This window comes from Ciconia boyciana, chromosome 3 (assembly GCF_034638445.1).
Source record: "Ciconia boyciana chromosome 3, ASM3463844v1, whole genome shotgun sequence".
NCBI classification, from domain to species: Eukaryota; Metazoa; Chordata; class Aves; order Ciconiiformes; family Ciconiidae; genus Ciconia; species Ciconia boyciana.
Genome location: NC_132936.1, coordinates 102,665,810 through 102,683,503, shown reverse-complemented (window position 1 = coordinate 102,683,503; position 17,694 = coordinate 102,665,810). Strand labels below are relative to the sequence as shown.

General features: G+C 38.3%; 1 protein-coding gene across 4 annotated transcripts in view; it reads right to left on the bottom strand.

Moving 5' to 3' along the window:
- Positions 1–17,694, bottom strand: part of HHAT (hedgehog acyltransferase) — a 163,831-nt gene that overhangs the window by 133,685 nt on the left and 12,452 nt on the right. For all 4 annotated transcript variants that reach the window (XM_072856859.1, XM_072856858.1, XM_072856856.1 and 1 more), the window contains one exon: positions 7,507–7,657. In XM_072856859.1, the coding sequence (XP_072712960.1) occupies positions 7,507–7,657 (151 nt within the window). The remainder of the gene's footprint in view (positions 1–7,506; positions 7,658–17,694) is intronic.

Genomic DNA, 17,694 nt, shown 5'->3' with positions numbered 1-17,694 from the left:
CAGAGTGCTGTTTGCCAAATGTGAGCAGCAGTAGTAGTTCGTATTATGCAGAGCTCACGTCAAATGCTCTGAAAAACGGGCTTCACGGGTGATCAGCAGTAGGTGGGCTTAGCTTGTTTGTTAAGAAAGCCCAGCAATTTCAAATTACAGTAACAAAGCAGTCACTACAGAAGTAAATTTCCAGTAATTATGCAATTTAGACCCAAGAAGGATTAGGGTGCTTCATTATTGCCTCTTTTTACACTCCAAAGAGAAAAATAATAGATTTTTTCCTCTACTAAAGATATTTAAGGAGCCTTTTAAAGTTTTAATATAACCAGCAAATTGAGCTGTACAGTAGATAAGAACTGCAGCATGCACTAATTTGGCTGACTTCAAAAGCAGTTAAATCTTTTGTCTCTATTAGCGAGAGAATGACTAACCAGTCCAGAACTAAAGCACCTTTCATATATTCAGGTGACATGTTAGCTAAAAATAATATGTCACAGATCAATGCTCGGCTTTAAGCATCACAACAGTTAATGAAAAATACAAGTAAATCAGAAAGTGTTATTTTTCAACTTAGAAACAAGTTATTCCACTACTAAAAAATGTGCACTAATTCTGTAATTTAATGCCCGACTTTTGGGCAAGCAGCTTAAGTATTCTGATACTGGCAAGCAGGTGTGACATTTAAACGTTACGTATAACTCCATAGCCTTTCCAAGGAGGACTCTCCTCTCCTCTTCGAAAGACCACCCTGACTCCAGCTGTTACTCTGCACAGTAGCTGTGTATTTCACACAGGAGCATACTGTTTAGAAGTACCACAGGTGGCAAGGACATACAGCAAGACCTGCCTTACATTCAACCCTAGTCCTTATGTGTACCAACAGAAGGAAAGATAGCCCTTTCCTTTCTGAGACTCTCACCCAGCATCTTCAAAAAACATGTAAAAAGCTTCTCAAGAATGAAAACTAATATTCTTTTAAGCTTTTTGAAGCACATCATCTACAAAGATGCAAACACAAGCTTTCCATGAAAAAAAACCTGTTCTTATGCATGTTATTTTTACTACTGATTTGGGATCTGATTCAGTGTACTTGTCCAGACAGGACACACAAACCAGATCTTATGACTTCAGGGTGTTAAAGTTTGCAAAAGAAGGCTTAACATGGCTCAAGGGCATTGATATTTGGACTTCTGCACACTTTGGCAATATTGATTTCTTCTATTCTTAAGATTTCAATACAATTTCCCCTTACTGGTGAGCACTAGGCCATTTTGACACTGTGGGTGTAATTCTATTTAATACAACTATCCTTTTAAATAATCTTTTTTCATATTTAAGAGATCATCTCTAAAAATATAGGGTGGGGAAAAGGTGCCTTTTGATTTTTAAATAGAAATGCTGCAGCATTAACATTTTTTAAGATTAAAAAAACAGTGAGAAGCCAGATCATTAAAAGACATTTTTGTTTTACCTGATACACTAAAACACCCCAGACAACTACTACTTTGAAAATGTCAAAGGCTGGAAAAATACCAGAAGTGACACTCCTAGCCTCCAGAGGAAAGGGAAATATGCATAAGCCTGTCCTTCCTTTTCTTGTGTCTCAGTTCCAGCTGCTGGGTAAGTCCCATCAGAGGCATGGAGTAGAGAGCTTTCAAAAACACAGCTGTCTAGAACTATAGATACAAAACAAAATCACCTCAAAATACGTGATCCTCTTGAAGTTGACTGCTAGGCCATTTTATCACTTAAAATGAGATTCTCTGTTCATAGCACAAGTAGGCTTGGCCCAGCATCCCTGCTCTGATCCCCAGACAGCATCCTCTCCCCAGGCACAGAACCCCACTGAAGGTCCTCCTGCAGCTTTGGGAAGCAGCTGTGGCTGCCGCTGCAAGCCCTTTCACAGCAAGATGGGCAGCAGGTTGGAGCCACAGATCTGGATGTGCCATTCAAATTTCTACCAGGTTCTGGGTGATTCACCCCAAATCCCTTCTTCACACTGCCATGGAGATGTGGAGTTCTTTTTCACTGCCTGCCTCTCCTTCTCTCATGCAAATTTTTCAAGGATTTGTAACTTAACCAACTCCTGAGGTTACCTGCCATAGGAAGGAGTTTACGACCCATCATTTAGCATCCTTCCTTTTTCCCCTGTAACTACCTCCAAATGACAGGCTGCACAACAACAATTTGCTGTTATTACTAGCATATAATCAGAGAACTGAACTCATAGAAAGGAGAAATTTAGGGAAAAAATCTGCTATCTCAAATTTCAGACCATCTGTCAACTTATCCAGAAACACCACAGCAAAAGAGCACTACAATACTCAAAACAGAAAGCAAGATCCTTCCACAGGAGTTTTAGAGTACAAGCCCCTAAACTTGTAAAGGCAGCTTCTTCTGAGCTCACAGGCATCCCTGCCTAAGGCAGGGATATAATCCTGACTACCCATGGCTGTAGCACAGTTACAGCTGGACAATTATGTTTGTGTTAACTTGTGCCAGACACTGGCTATTTGGGAATTTAAGGAGGCAAGCTTCCCAAATCAAGCATTGACAGAAACACTATTTCTGATATTATTTGAATGTCCTTAATGATCTTATAACATAAATCCTTTCAGCAGCTTACTCATCTTGATATATTTAATAAGTTAATTCCCAAAATTATTTATTCCAATACAAAAAAATCAGAAGCCCAAAGAAGGGAAGTACATGATAAACTGGGCTGAGACTGTAAGAAGCACAGGTGAAAATGTACTTAAATAATTACATTTTTTCCCCCTACAGGTCAGAAAATCCATTTTCCTTGTTTAAAAAAAAAAATCTATTCCAGTCCTCATCACAAACTAAGAATAGGCAATTAGATGTAAATATGATCAAGTGTTTAAGCCAGAAATAAGAGATGGTAAGTTTTTGCTTGCTATTCATCATTCCAAAATTACTGCATGTGGTCACAGTGATCTCTTGTGCTCGCACTCACACATAACATCAGTATCAGACTTGTCTTTTCCCAGTATCAGGATGAGGAAGAAAGATGCAGACAAGACTATATTTTCATTTGTAGATCCATTTGCTATGGCATGGTTATAGCCAAGAATGTGATTAGCAGACAGCAAAATTCTAATCCATAATTTGGAGCAATTCACCAAGACCTTGCACATAGACCACACTTTTCTCATATAAGGCAAGCAATGCTTTTGCAATAAGGAAGCAGGTAAACCAGACCAAACTTCAGACAATTTCTTTCAAATCATAACCAGACACCATTTTTGGATGTCACCAAAACATCTGTGGGATAAACTTAACACATGTTCATATAAAAGTGTGTACGTACATGCAAAATACAGCCCTCCTAGTTCACCTATTAGCATGCAAGAAAATGGGGGAGTTGCCTTATATCGGACTCCTGTCTGGTCAAGAATCAGGGTGTTAAATACAAGATGGAACCTAGAACTTACAGCATGGTAGTTAAAAATGGCCAGATCTTTCTCCATCATTGCATTATTTTATTTTTATCTGGCAGCATTTCTTCAACTCCATTTTCTTTATTCTGGATTAAATTCTGTTTCCTGTGAAATCTACCTTTCAAATACTACTTCTTACTGCATTCCTGAAGAACCTCTACCCTTGCTGAGGCTAACCTATATTAAACACACAAAGTTTTAGCATGATTTGTCCCCAACACAGTGGTCTCCAAATTATTTTGGGATAAGATACTTGGGAATGTGCAAATTTTAAGGTGGAAAGGCAGAGGAGTTGTGTTTCTACACATTTCATATGAGTCTATGACCAAAGATAACTGGTTTCTTATGCCATGCTGTTCCCACAGCATGTCAAAACACATCTGATCAATGCGTCTAATATCTTTGCAGAAGAGCACTCGCCACCATCAGTAACATAGTATGGAAACATAAAAATGGAAGCATAATTTTTTTTCCATGAACAGCATCTGTGCTAAATGTTGTCCTAATTTACGAACTGACACATTTTTGTAGAATACATTGCCAAAGTCATTTACTGATATATCAAAATGATACAGGATTTAGTTACATGCTATCTATTGTTTCTGTAGTTTCTACACCCTTACTCCTCCACTAGGATATTCTTCCATGAACTAGTTTGCAAGTTTCAGCAGTAGGACAACTTTTTCCAGTTGCACTACACAATTCGCCCCCCTGCCTGAAAAGCTGTATAGCAGACATCAGCCTTGACCAATTCTTTAAAAGCACTTACAAGTTTCCAACAACACTGGTTGCTCTCACACAGTTCATTACCTTGCTTTTAACCTTGGTAAAAAACCCCAAGTTTTAATTCCTCATTACTTAAGGTAAAGCAGACATTAAAAACTCTAAGTCGGTGTGTCACTGAACTGCTGCCCTATCTGGAAATCAGGAGCTCAGAAACTCCTTTTCACAGCTATAATCAAGCTTTTGAATAGTAATAAATTTATCATGCATTTATTAGCTATGCAGCTGCATATTTAGCAAGATAATGATATCCTGGTAAAATGAAACCACAGTAATACATTCAGCACCTGTATTTGTCTTGAGACAGTAAACAAAACTGCTAATTTTTTGACTCAAGAGATTGTCTTGATTAAATAAAATGCAAATTAGGCAGAATCTACTATGAAGTTGATAAAAATAAAAGGCTTTAATTAAAAAGGAGTTAAGTTTGAATGGACACAATTCGGTTTATTGTTTAGTACCATAAATAGGGAGGCAGAGTACCTGATTTGTTTTACTAATACCTGCTTTGCTTTTCAGTTCTAGAGAAATTTTAGACACACTATGGTATCTTTCTTACCTTCCTGATTGAAAGCTCTTCCACCTGCTGTATCACATAGTGAAATTATGTTCAGCACGTACTGCTTGTAAATGACACAGGTCTGGATGTATCAGATCAAAGACTTTGTTATTATGCTCAAAGGACACAAGGTGTTGGCAGGAAGACTCCTTAGTAGCACATCTGCATTCCTTACATTGTGACATTTATGTTGTCTTTCTCTTCAGGCTACCTTCTCTCCTTCAAAATCTGCACTGCTAATAGGTTTCAGACATAATAGCAGCAATACTGGGTCTTCTGAAAGCCTAGCTAGCATAATACCCTGTTTCTGAGTACCCTAAAGCAGACACCAGCAAGAAGGGTAAGAGCAAGCCAAGCATACACAAGCACTTTTTTCCAAGCAGCCTCCCCCATGCCAGCCAGCAGGCAACAGTGGTGCACTCCATGTCATCTGGCTCGTTCCACCCCACTCCATCTCCCAACCCGGCCCTAGGAGCCTTTAATAAGCTTTACCAGGCTACCATTTTACGGAAACAGACTCTGGTACAGATCTCCTCACTCTACCAGCTTAAAACTAGGCACTGTGTTAACAACATTTAAATTTGACCCACTCTGATAAAGTCGTTAGGAACATTCACTTAAAAGTCCACATATTCACAAAGTACAAAAAAAGTATTTAGCACTTTAAGGAAACACAGTGTCATTGTTCATAAGGCTTCACAACTCAAGCTATTTACTTTCACCATTTTTTGCTAGCTTTATGCTAAACTACACTTCCTGTCCTGTTCAGACAGTCATACAGTTTTGAAACAAATGCTATTCCCACTTATAACACTGACATTCCTATATAACATTCCAAAACACATAAGACAACTGCAAAGCCTCTGGGTAGTAGTGATTGAAGAGTTTAACTGTAAAGGCGTAAGGGCATCATAATCCAGGGATTCAGAGGGCAAGCTACGTGAGATTTCTTAGATAATTGAGAATGACCCATAATTCACTAGCAGCCATAGGAAATTCTACTATCCACATGGCTTTGAGAGCAAGAAATCAAGTCAGCTGTACATGAACTGATTTTTTTCAGCCTTCAAAGCAAACAAATCTAATCTATGAGATAATTTTATTATTTCTGGCAGTGAGTGTTTGATACATATATGAATGAAATGCATGGGCAAATGGTATCTATCAGCAGTTGACTTTTTTCCTTCTGTAAAAAGTAATTAAGCTTTCTGCTTAGATACTAGTTTCAACTTTCTTATGAGAGAAGTGTTATGGATATTTTTAAAAGAATACTCAAAGTTTCTACTGTGATACACCACACATTTTGCAGGCGCAGAGTACCTTTTCATGGTCTGTTACAACTACTTGACACAGCAGTGTCATTAGTATTTGTTCTGAAGTTCAGTTTCATTTGGCACCTCCAGAGCAATACACAGATTCCCTGGAATAAATAACTGGGAAAGGAGGAAAAATGCGGCTGTTTGCAACTCTGCTTGCAAGGGCCAGCAAGCCAAGAGATGCTGCCCTCGGGAGAGGGCCGGGAAAAAAAACCACAGATTTCAATATTAACTCTGCAGGTCATAAGTTCAGTTCAAACTCTGAAAGAAAATTTAAACAAGGCATTTGCTAATAGCTCAAATAGTTTTTAATAGTTCATCTACTTTCTGCACTCTATTTCTACTGCATTTCTTTGAATACTACATATCTACAGTTGCCAACTATTATCAATTATAAAGCCTTCTTGTTACAACTAACTTCAAGCCGAAAACAAAATTAAAATCTCATCCAATAAAGTTCTAATAGCAGGCCTGCTGTCTTTATGACTAAAATGAAAAAGCTTTATTCGTACCACAAAGCAGTCAGAGACCAAACAGGGTAAGCACCATTGTGCTAGGCTCTGCACTAACACAACACAAGAGAAGTCTCTGCACTAAAAAGCTGACAAGTCTAAATCATTTTAGGTAATGTTTCTAGAAGTCTGGGGCACAGCATCCCACAGACTGAAGGAACTAGAGATAGTGCAGAGGACAACAAGGGAGGGGAGAAGTCAAGTGGATCCACTGTTACTCACAGGCTAAACAGCAAGCAGAATCCACCTGGGAGACAGCTTTCAAGGAAAATACTTCAGTAAACACTGATTTAAAGCAACCGTAAGATTCAAAACTGATACTTTTTTGGGAAATATTGTGCTTAAATTCTTTAAAAGCAAAAGGGATCCAGAAATTCATCCTACATTATAAACAACTACCATTTTTCATAGTATTTTTAATGTGTTGAAAACTTTCTTTACTGCATGACTCTACATATTAAAGTGTTATAACTACAGCTTTCCTAATAAGGTGACTAATCAAGCATTTATTTTCCTTCTCTGGAAGAATATCTAGCTGAAATGGGGGGTTTAGACCAAGACTGAAAAATGAACCATTTAATAGATATCTGGAAAAAATAATTGCTATGTTAGTAAAGCTAAGTAGGCTGAGTCTAATTCTAATAATTGAGAGGATGAAAATGCTGAAAGGGATGCTTGCCCTTACCTTCTGCAGTGTGACAAAAGTAACCATCAGATTCAAGTTCATTTAGAAAGTGCTGAAGATGAATCATGGGAGTGAGAGAAAAAGCACAAGGACATGAAAGCAAACACATATGTGACCATGAACACACACACATGCATGTTCTTCTATACTGACTGCCAGGTATCAGTAATAAACTGTCTGAAAAGCAAAACTGACTAACCTCCACATTTTAGTGAAACTGTGCATCAGGCTCACGCAGCAAGGCAGAGCTGGAGGTTTGAGTCCATCCATTTGAAGGAGGAGGGCAGGAACACCATACAGAACCAGGTATTTCACATAAAAAAACAGGACTTGAGCTAAAGCCAGGCCACCTAAAAAAATAAAAATAAAAGTCATACCTTAAACAAGTCCTAAAACACTTCTAAAATCCTGTTAATACTGATTACTTCAAACAGCCATTATTCAAAGAACTAAAGCAAGCATCATCAGTTGATGGAATATACAATACCTACTTTTGCAACAGCTATAGGACACAAGCACATGCAATTATGACTTTAGGCACATACACACAAAAGTACCATCATTCCAACATGAAGGCATACATAAGCATCTGTAGTTCCACTTCCAAAAAATCTTTGGATTGTGGGTATTGACTGCTATGAAAAACAAATACTGACTTATGTTGAGCTAAAAATCAGAACATACTGATATAAGCAATGAACATTTACCACACAGACAATACATTTTGTCTTTAAAAAAAACCCCAAACAACCAGTCTTCACTTGTTCCTCCAGAACAGGTATAAACAATGGTTATCTTTGCAGCTTATCCTGAGAGCTCCACAAACATCCCATGTACTGTCAGATTATTTGTGTCCCCCAAAACACCCCCTACAAGATCCCTCCTGCTGCAGCCAAGGCATAGAAAACTGGAACTCCACTTGGCGTAATGCTCAAGGCATATTTCAGTTTTGAAACCCACGGGACAAAGGCCTCCATAAGGTGCTTTAGCTGCCTGATTTCCAAAGGAGAAATTTTGGCAGTGTGTTTGCTCACAGCTTAACCCTCAAGTACAGCACAAAATGCAGCATCTTGCACAGGTGTGAGATGAAAATTATACTGGCTATTCTCAGAGTTATTACTCATGCAAGTAACAATCTTAGAATGCATTATAAATAAAGCAAGATGATTCATAATAATATTCTAAATGTTTTGTGCTGAATAAAATGGTATTTGACCAATAATCGTAAGAAAAATTTCAGTAAAAAGCAGAGGCAAACACCTTTATACAAACTAGTGAGAGTTCACTCCTAAAAGTTCCACTGATTTTGGTGAACTTTTCCATCTGACTGACAGTTGACGTAAGTAAAATCTAATCCCAAAGAAGGGAAAGTAAAATTATAATAATTTGGAAGAGTAAAAAAAATTATAAAATGCAATTGTTAAGTCTCCTTTCCTTTCCAGTGTTTTGCTTTCCCTCAACAATATTAACTAACTTGTTATTTGACTGGAGTACTTTAGACATTTAATGTAATTTTAAAACCTTCCAGCAGACTTTCCTTGGAGACAAAGTTTTCAATCTGACTCCAGCAGTACAAGTCCATGAACATCTAAATCTGCTTTTTTTTTTGCAAAACATCTCTTTTGCATTCTGCTGACTAATAAGTATACTATGGATGACAACCAAAAGTTAAACATTAAAAATTCATCTAATATATAACAACTTAGGATGAAATTCTGGCACTAATAACGTAAATTGCAAAACTCCTGCTGGCTTACACATGGCCAGCATTTTGCTGCTACAATCCAACATTTTTAGTTTTAATATCATGATCCACATGCATGGTATAAGAAACAGTTGTGCCATACAAGATAAAAATTGATGTTAGAACAAAATACCTAGACATGAAGCTTATGGTATTTTCCTTCAGGGAAGCAGTCATCTAGTATTCAACAACATTCTTCCCCAGAGGAAAACAAACAATCAGAAGCACAATTTGGATACTAGCCAATTAGCTACACATTAGATTACTGCCAAATCATCTATACAGCCAACTTTCTGCTTTAATTCTCATCTCATTCAGTTTCTCATTTCTTTTCTGACAAATTTCATTGGAGAGCTGAATGCTGACACCCACACAAACAGATTATGAAGATCACAGCTGTCTGTGCACTGGTAAAATTCAAAATCCTTTGGCTGTGCATGATGGAAAGAGACTTACAAACAGACTACCACTCTTGAGAGCTGAAAATCAAAACATTTGATTTTAAATACAATGATGAAAGATTTTGAGTTCTCAGATACAAAGTTATAATACACAAATTTAAGAGCAGAAAAAAGGCATTTTCACCATACATCTAAGTTGTCATTACTGTTGACTAGCAGACAGCTCAATAGCACTGGTATCTTAAATAAATGTAGACATCACATCACTGATCCTTACATGGCACATACTAGCTACTCTTCATGCAGCAGTTCTAAGACTCACAATTATCAGCAATGTGAAGGTCCCTGTCAAAATGGTCATTGGTCTTCAACTCATCCCAGCTGTGTGAAAATTCTGGCCACACATGGAAAATTAAGGGCAAGATTCACAGCCACACAACAGCTGGGCTGCATTGGCAACAGGTACAGGCTTTAAACTTTCTTGCATACCTGAGACATTCCAGCTGCTTTGCATTTACTCCATTATAGCACAAAGCAGCCAGAATTACACTGCTTCACCTGATTTGAAAACATGAAATAAAAGAAATTTAATATCAATGCTAAATTTCTCAAATTCATTAACAATATCACATAATTCATTCTCTAGTGTTCGATTTAAAGCTTAAAAGGAACTCGCATACAGGCATTATCTTAAATTGGATACAAGCTATATCAAGTGTATATTAAAAACACACCTAAGGGAAAAAGTACTGCAAAAATGCTATCTTTTCCCCCAAAATAAATTAATTCAAAGGATTCAGATTCAAGGTTAAATTCTTTTTAAGAACTGAAATGTGTTAAGGGATAAAAAGATATCAAGTTAAAGTACCCATACAATCTTAAACCTATGCACTTCAACAGTCAAGCTGTTTGAAGTCCCAGATTAAATTAACTGACTTTTATAGAAATTTATATTTTCAATTTATCATCTTGCAATCCTTAAAACATTCTAAGGTTTCCTATGCTTTAAAAATGCATTTATAGACCTTCAGATATTTACCTTCCTTAAATTTACTGCAAAACTGCATTTCTTAAGTTTCACAGAACTTTGTTTCACGGATAATTAGAATTTAGAATATTAACAGAATTTTAGGGGGTTTTTTTTTAGTTTTCATATTCTCAAAACTCTGCCTGATATTTTTTGACAGAAGTTATCAAACAGAACATTGCCATCAATGACAAAAGATTCGGATCCAGGTATTAGAAACCACACTTGACATTTTTCTGTCCATAAACCATCACCAAAATTCATGGTCAAGAATTTTAACTTAGCAGACAATTTTATTATGAGCACAACAGCACAAATTTACCCTTTTTGCAGCCACATTGACCCTACAGCATTAATGACTGTAGGTGCTTGTAGATGCTTGTTTCTGTCAAGTACCAGGGCAGGCTCAACTAGAAAACACATATCAGATAAATATGCAATCATATTTCAAAAGGGTTACTGACACATGGCACAAGTCTAATATGAAACAGACATTTAAAACAGCTAAGAATTTGGGGCCATATCATCAAGTTCACAGCATCAGGCTTTAGGGGTTCATTTACCCTTTCTCATTTTTTACATGCCTCTTCTAAAGAAAAAACTTAAAAATTATGCAGGGATTCCCTCAAATTAAAATCTCCATGAAAGAATATGGCTCTGCACTGGAGCAGATAGTCTACAGATGTATCTCAGCAATAATGCCAACAATCATAAGATGCATCAGGAGTTTCCAGCTCCATTAATGAATCAATAACAGCAGATTATTGACAAGCTTCACACACTGGGCTACAGCATTTTCTTCACAGCAGGACACTGCTCCCTGACAAGAGCCCCAAAATTGGATCTACTATGACCTTCTTAGTTTGTTATTGACCACAGCATGAGGCTACACATCATGCTGGGGAAAGCTTTCATGTGAACACATGAAACCACAGCACCAAGTCAACTTGGCACAAGCTGCCAATTAATCAGAGCTCTGCAGCCATTGCCAGCAATCCCACATACATCATGCTGTGCTGTCCCATCCCGTGGTCAGGGCTAACCATCCACTCGTACCTGCTACACTGACCTGAATTAATGCAAGAGTGACAATTCAACTCTGTTAGTCCTGTCTCTAGCCATTGAAAAAGACCATCGTGCAAGAAACACAAAGCACCCTAATTTCATTACTTGAAGAGAAGACAATGCAATTAATAATTAGACTTATATTGCTCAGCAGTGTTTTTCATTGCTGCTTGGCAGTACTTTGCAAGAGGTGCTGGCTCACAAAATCAAAAGGAATGATGAAAGAAAAAAAAAGTACTACAGGGACTCATGCAGCCCAGCTTCATATCCCAGCCTTCTGGTAGCACACAAAAAGCAAGAAAAATCCTGAAACATATGGAGCAGTGTCAGGATGTACCACATACCACACAAACATACCACAATGTTTGCCCTGGAGGCAAAGTACTTCTTTTTAGACAAAGTTTAATGGACATAGGTATCTCAAAGTGAAGTTACTTAAACAAGACTAAATAGAGCTGCCAAGGGACTCTTGGTCAAGGCATAGACAGCTCTTCCAGGTTAAAGAAAACCAGAAGTTTTTTCAAGGATACACATGCCCTAAAGCCACCTACCTTGAATACTCCCAAAACACCTACAGTACACATTATGTTCATTAGTAAATACTTGCAGAAAAGAACTCTCTAAATAATTCAAGTTAACACATTATGCTGGCTTTGGCTGGGATAGAGTTAATTTTCTTCATAGTAGCTAGTATGGGCCTATGTTTTGGATTTGTGCTAGAAACAGCGTTGATAGAGATGTTCCTGTTATAGCTGAGCAGTGCTTACACAGAGTCAAGGCCTTTTCTGCTTCTCACCCCACCCCACCAGCGAGGAGGCTGGGGGTGCACAAGGAGTTGGGAGGGGACATAGCCGGGACAGCTGACCCCAACTGACCACAGGGACATTCCATACCATATGGCGTCATGCTCAGCATATAAAGCTGGGGAAGAAGGAGGAGGAAGGGGGGGACATTCGGAGTGATGACCTTTGTCTTCCCAAGTAACCATTACATGTGATGGAGCCCTGCTTTCCTGGAGATGGCTGAACACCTGCCTGCCCATGGGAAGTAGATCACAAATTCCTTGTTTTGCTTTGCTTGCACACACAGCATTTGCTTGACCTGTTAAACTGTCTTTCTCTCAAGCCACAAGTTTTCTCACTTTTACCCTTCCGATTCTCTCCCCCATCCCACTGGGGGAGTGAGTGAGTGGCTGTGTGGTGCTCAGTTGCCAGCTGGGGTTAAGCCACAACACACACAAGTAAAACAAGTTGTCATAAAAGTAGGTTAATTGCCAATACTATCTGGAAGTTTAGCCTACAGAAAAGCTTATAAAAAAATTTACTTTCCCACACACACTTATTTCTATAAAGTAGTGAACTACCCAATGTTTTAGACAATAAAATCTTACTAAGCTTTCCAACTCATGTTTGTATTTCCAGTTTTCAAAACAGATATCAAGATGCCAAATATTTTATCAGATTCTCTTTACCATTACCTTGCAGGATGGGAAAAAAATAATCTGATTACTCTGTTAGTATTTCATTACCATCTAGACAGATGCACAGACACCCTGATTTCAATAGCAAAACACTGCATGCTTCTTAAAATGAACTCAAAAATCCATTTCCTATCTGTGGATTTATTAGAAAAAGAACTGCAACATATTCAAAACCAGCACACTACATCCAACTTACACAGACTACTCTGTAGGTCGCACTTTCAAAGAGGAACTTATGTAACATTTCTTCTTTTAACAAATCAAAACATGAGATCACGAATTACAGATTAAACTAGGTGGCTCCACCTTTGAACAGATCATATTCTAGATTGACTTACATGCTGCTCATGAAAATAAATACCCTTTTGGAGTACTACAACCTAGTTAATTAAAACAATGATAGCTAATTGACACTAATTTGTGGATGCTTCACTAGAACAAACAAACAGCACATGGTTAAGACTAGTACATTAAACCCATAGAACACTCACAACATTGTATCATACATGCATATATCTCAGATGTACATTTCTACATCAGACACACACCTCTGACAAAGCACATATACACAGATTCCTAGTCAAATATATTTTCACATTTACAACATCTATTAGTATCCTGGATTAATCCAGCACAACAATTGTCTTAGACAATACATTTTAATGCAGAATTCTGGCTTTCATCATTCCCTATACCTTGAGACTGACATGAAGCTCTGTTCAGATGAGCAGAGATGAATAAATGGTGCTGAATCACCAGGCTAAATGTAAAGCCTCATAAGGAAGTTACAGGCAGCAGGTTTAACCTCTGCATTTTCAGAATCAGACTTAAAATACAAATGAATTGGCAACACTCAACATCCATTCCAGTTTCTATAAAACAGAACATACCCCACCAGAGTGAGTTTTACCACTGATATTCTATGTTGTCATAGTGAAGAAAAAATAAATCACTTAAATTAAGATCTTTCAACTAGTACTTTTGAGCTCCCTGTTACTATACAAGTCAGTGAATTTGTCATTCTTGTCAGAAGCCTGAACAACATATGTTGGAAAGGATCACCAATCTACCTGCCCTTTATTTTTTATTTCTTTTCCCAGGCTTCATTACATACCATGTCCAAACATTACTCACTAGAGCAGATGACCTTCTGATCTGGCCCAGTGTGGCTAATTCTTATGGTATGCTGCAGTCCACCAGGATACTGGATTACTGGAATCCATAGTGGCTTTTATCATCTGTGCCTGCAAATCTTCATTTTTACAGTGTAAAGGCAGCAAATTAATCCCAATTAACTTTAAAAACTGAAAAGAATGAATTATCAGGGTTTCCATTACCATGGAATACAGGTCTTCCTGCTATGTCATTAATTCTGAAAGCGCCCAATTCTTTCAGACAATCTGACTGATGCTACCAGAATGAGATGCAGCATTGACACAAAAACACAGAATTGCTATAAACACTGCATTTGGTGCTCAGAGTTAAACAAACACAAATGCCCTGATATTGTTCAATATGCCAATAGCTAACTATTCATAGACACAAGTATTTGTGAATATAGACACAATGATTTGTGAATTATAGAAAATGCTCTCATCCTCCAAACAATGGCTTCCTGGGATCAATAAATAACAGTACTATGCTGCCCAGCTGACATCTTTAAATTAATTCTGTGTTCAGACATTAACATCCCTCCCACAAACTAAAGGGCCATACATATATGGCAAATGGGTACACACAGTTAAGAAACCAAACACTATGGATACAGTCCCATCATATTCTTCATTCTGTTCCTGATGTGGGACCTAGTATTTGGCCACTGGAAAACCATATTGCTTGCCATCACCTGGCTTTTCATATAATTCCTACCACAGGTGGTCAGCATTGCTGAGGATTTGAAGCCAAGGCTTGCTGTGAGGACAGGGGTGTTGGGATAAGCAGTTCTGAGAAATGAGCCATTCAGAGGAGAGCAGCAAAGCCCAGCTGACAAGCAACCCTTAATACTTAACCATCAGGTGCTCATCACACCTGATGGGTCTTGGGGAGTAGTAACATCTTCTGCTGGGACAGTGGGGTGCCACTGGAGCCCACTGCATTGAAAGAATACACAGGCCAGTACAAGAGTCACTGAAGAAACAAGTGTAAGATTTCACATGGATTTTGTGTTCTCATACTACCCAGAGTGTATGGCTGAATGCCTTCCCCAACACCCAGACAGGAACCAAGATTCCCACTGCCCTATACAGAGAATAAAGTCTCTGTGGGGGCTGGGGCTATGACCAGAAATCACTTATACCTGAAGTCACCCAAAAGAGTTAATATTTGGATATCTAAAAGCACCTCTACCCAAAGCTAGCTCTCACCACCTCCTCTTCCTCCATACCCGAGACTGACATCTCCTCTTGGAGGTTATTCTTGCTACCAAACACAGGCCACTGAAGAAACAGAATACAACTATGTACTCAGCATGAAATTACACTTTTTTCAGACCCATATGATGCAGCTTTTTGTTAATGCACATGACATTTGTTCTCCAGGACCACAGCCACAGCTTGCTGCAATATAAGCATGCAAGTTTAAAGTATGTGCAGAACACTGAAAGAAAATTTAAATGTGAGGAGGAATACGTGGTAGAAGAAATTGACATTTATGTGGCACATGGGGGTTGTAGTATTAAGCAGGGGAGGGGATACCCTGAAAACAGATCCATAATATTTTCCTATTGTATTTAGTCCACAGAAGATGTGGATGCAACCAGCTTTTTCTCATATCATGGACAGAAATCCAGCTAAAAATATTCAACATGGAAAAATTTGAATTAAACAATACATTTTGTACTGTCTAGCTGAAAAGCTTAAATAATGAATGTCCATTTTCTCTTTTAGTAGAGAAGTTCTTCTAAATAATATGAAGAATAGTTTTAAGAAAAGTGCTGTTCTTCAGAGGACCCTCCAGCAAGAACTCCAACCATTTTTCATTTGAATGCCCCAAAATCCAGGAACCATAGTGCAACAAGACACTTACTTTCCTACTCATTAACAGCTGATGCACAGAGGATGCAACCTGCTCCCTCTCAGTGCAGGTTGCCGATTATGTGCTTCCATAAGTCATTTATCCACAGGGCAGGCACATAAGCTGTGTCTGGCAGCTGCCAGTAAAGGCAAGTTACAAAACATAGGGAGAGGAGTAATCCAGGAAAACAGGGGTGACTGGGAGAAAATTGAAGGTTCTACCTTTACATGAACTACACATACACTGTCTTTAGTTTTCTGCTCACAATTCCCAACACTCTTATCACCCAGTTAATGACCTTGAAACTTGCCAGTTACAACTATAACCTATATATAACAGCAATTAAGGAGATTGCACAGATACTTCAATTACAGCAGTTCTTCCATCCATAGTACAACAATAATGCAGGAAAGCATGTGCCACATCATCGTTTATTCAAGAGACAGGCTTCCGCTACCCAGATTACATAGCCAATAAAGACTGGAGGATATTCAACAAGCAAAGGGTGAAGCAAGGCTACAACACCCTTCTGAGCCTTTAAGACACTATGGTAACACGTGTCACAAGAAACACACAGCTCAGCTGGTTTATCTGGGACAGACAGTGGCTTCCTCTGGAATGGGAGAAACTCTGCACTGACTTAGACATTCTCACATTCAGAAGCATAGTCAAACACACAGAACTAGGTATTTGCAAATGAATTGGAAGGAGTGAAGTAACATAACCTATAGGCCAAGAGTGTTACAGTAATGCAGGTACTGGCTTGTAAATGGCACAGAGAAAAGAACCACCTGAACATTTGACCTGAGAGGATCTTTGGTTTAAATGCAAAAGGACACAAGTTTAAAACACCACCATACAATTTACAAAATGTACTAACAGTAGCTAATGCACACAAACAGTAATATTGAAGGCAGCTTGCACCTTTGTTACAGTTAGAGGCATCAAAATCATACATGCACCATTTTGTATATTGTTGCTTCTGGAAACTCATTTGCCTAATTCCTTCCACACAAGAGAAAATACTTCTCTTACTGCTGGGTAACACATTCTCCCAGGTACTATTTTTTTTCTTACGTTTATACCTGTGTGCACTCAGTAATGTTACTTTAGGTGACTTTAGCATTTCTGCTTCACATGGCCATAAATGACAATGCTGTACACTGGCACTTTTAAACAAGCATTGCAACCCAGTCAGAGTTTGCTTTGGTTTTTTTTTTTTTTTTCTTTCTTTGCTTGTCTCACCTCACAGGAACACCATATGAAGTGATGCAGAACACAGTGTAGGTTCACACTTCTGAGGTATAGACTGACCATCATCATTGCCCTTAAGATGCCGAGAGCAAAATCTCATAGCACTGTTGCCTTTACCTGCACTGCTGGCATTTATTGCCCACCATTCAAAGATATCCCAGAATAAAATCGGAGGAACAGTTATAATCTCCCTAATTAGAGCTGATTGCAAAACAGCCTCCCAGCCTTCCCCCTAAGTTTACCAGGCATCATGAGGTAAGTAGATGCTCCGTGCTGCTTTGAAGCTGCTGTAGTTAAATAGGAAACAAAATTAACAAAAAACCCAGCAGTGCAGAAAGGCTAATATACCATGTGGTTAATCCTCCCAAGTTAATAACACGCTGCTTCCTTGGTCTCAAGACTCA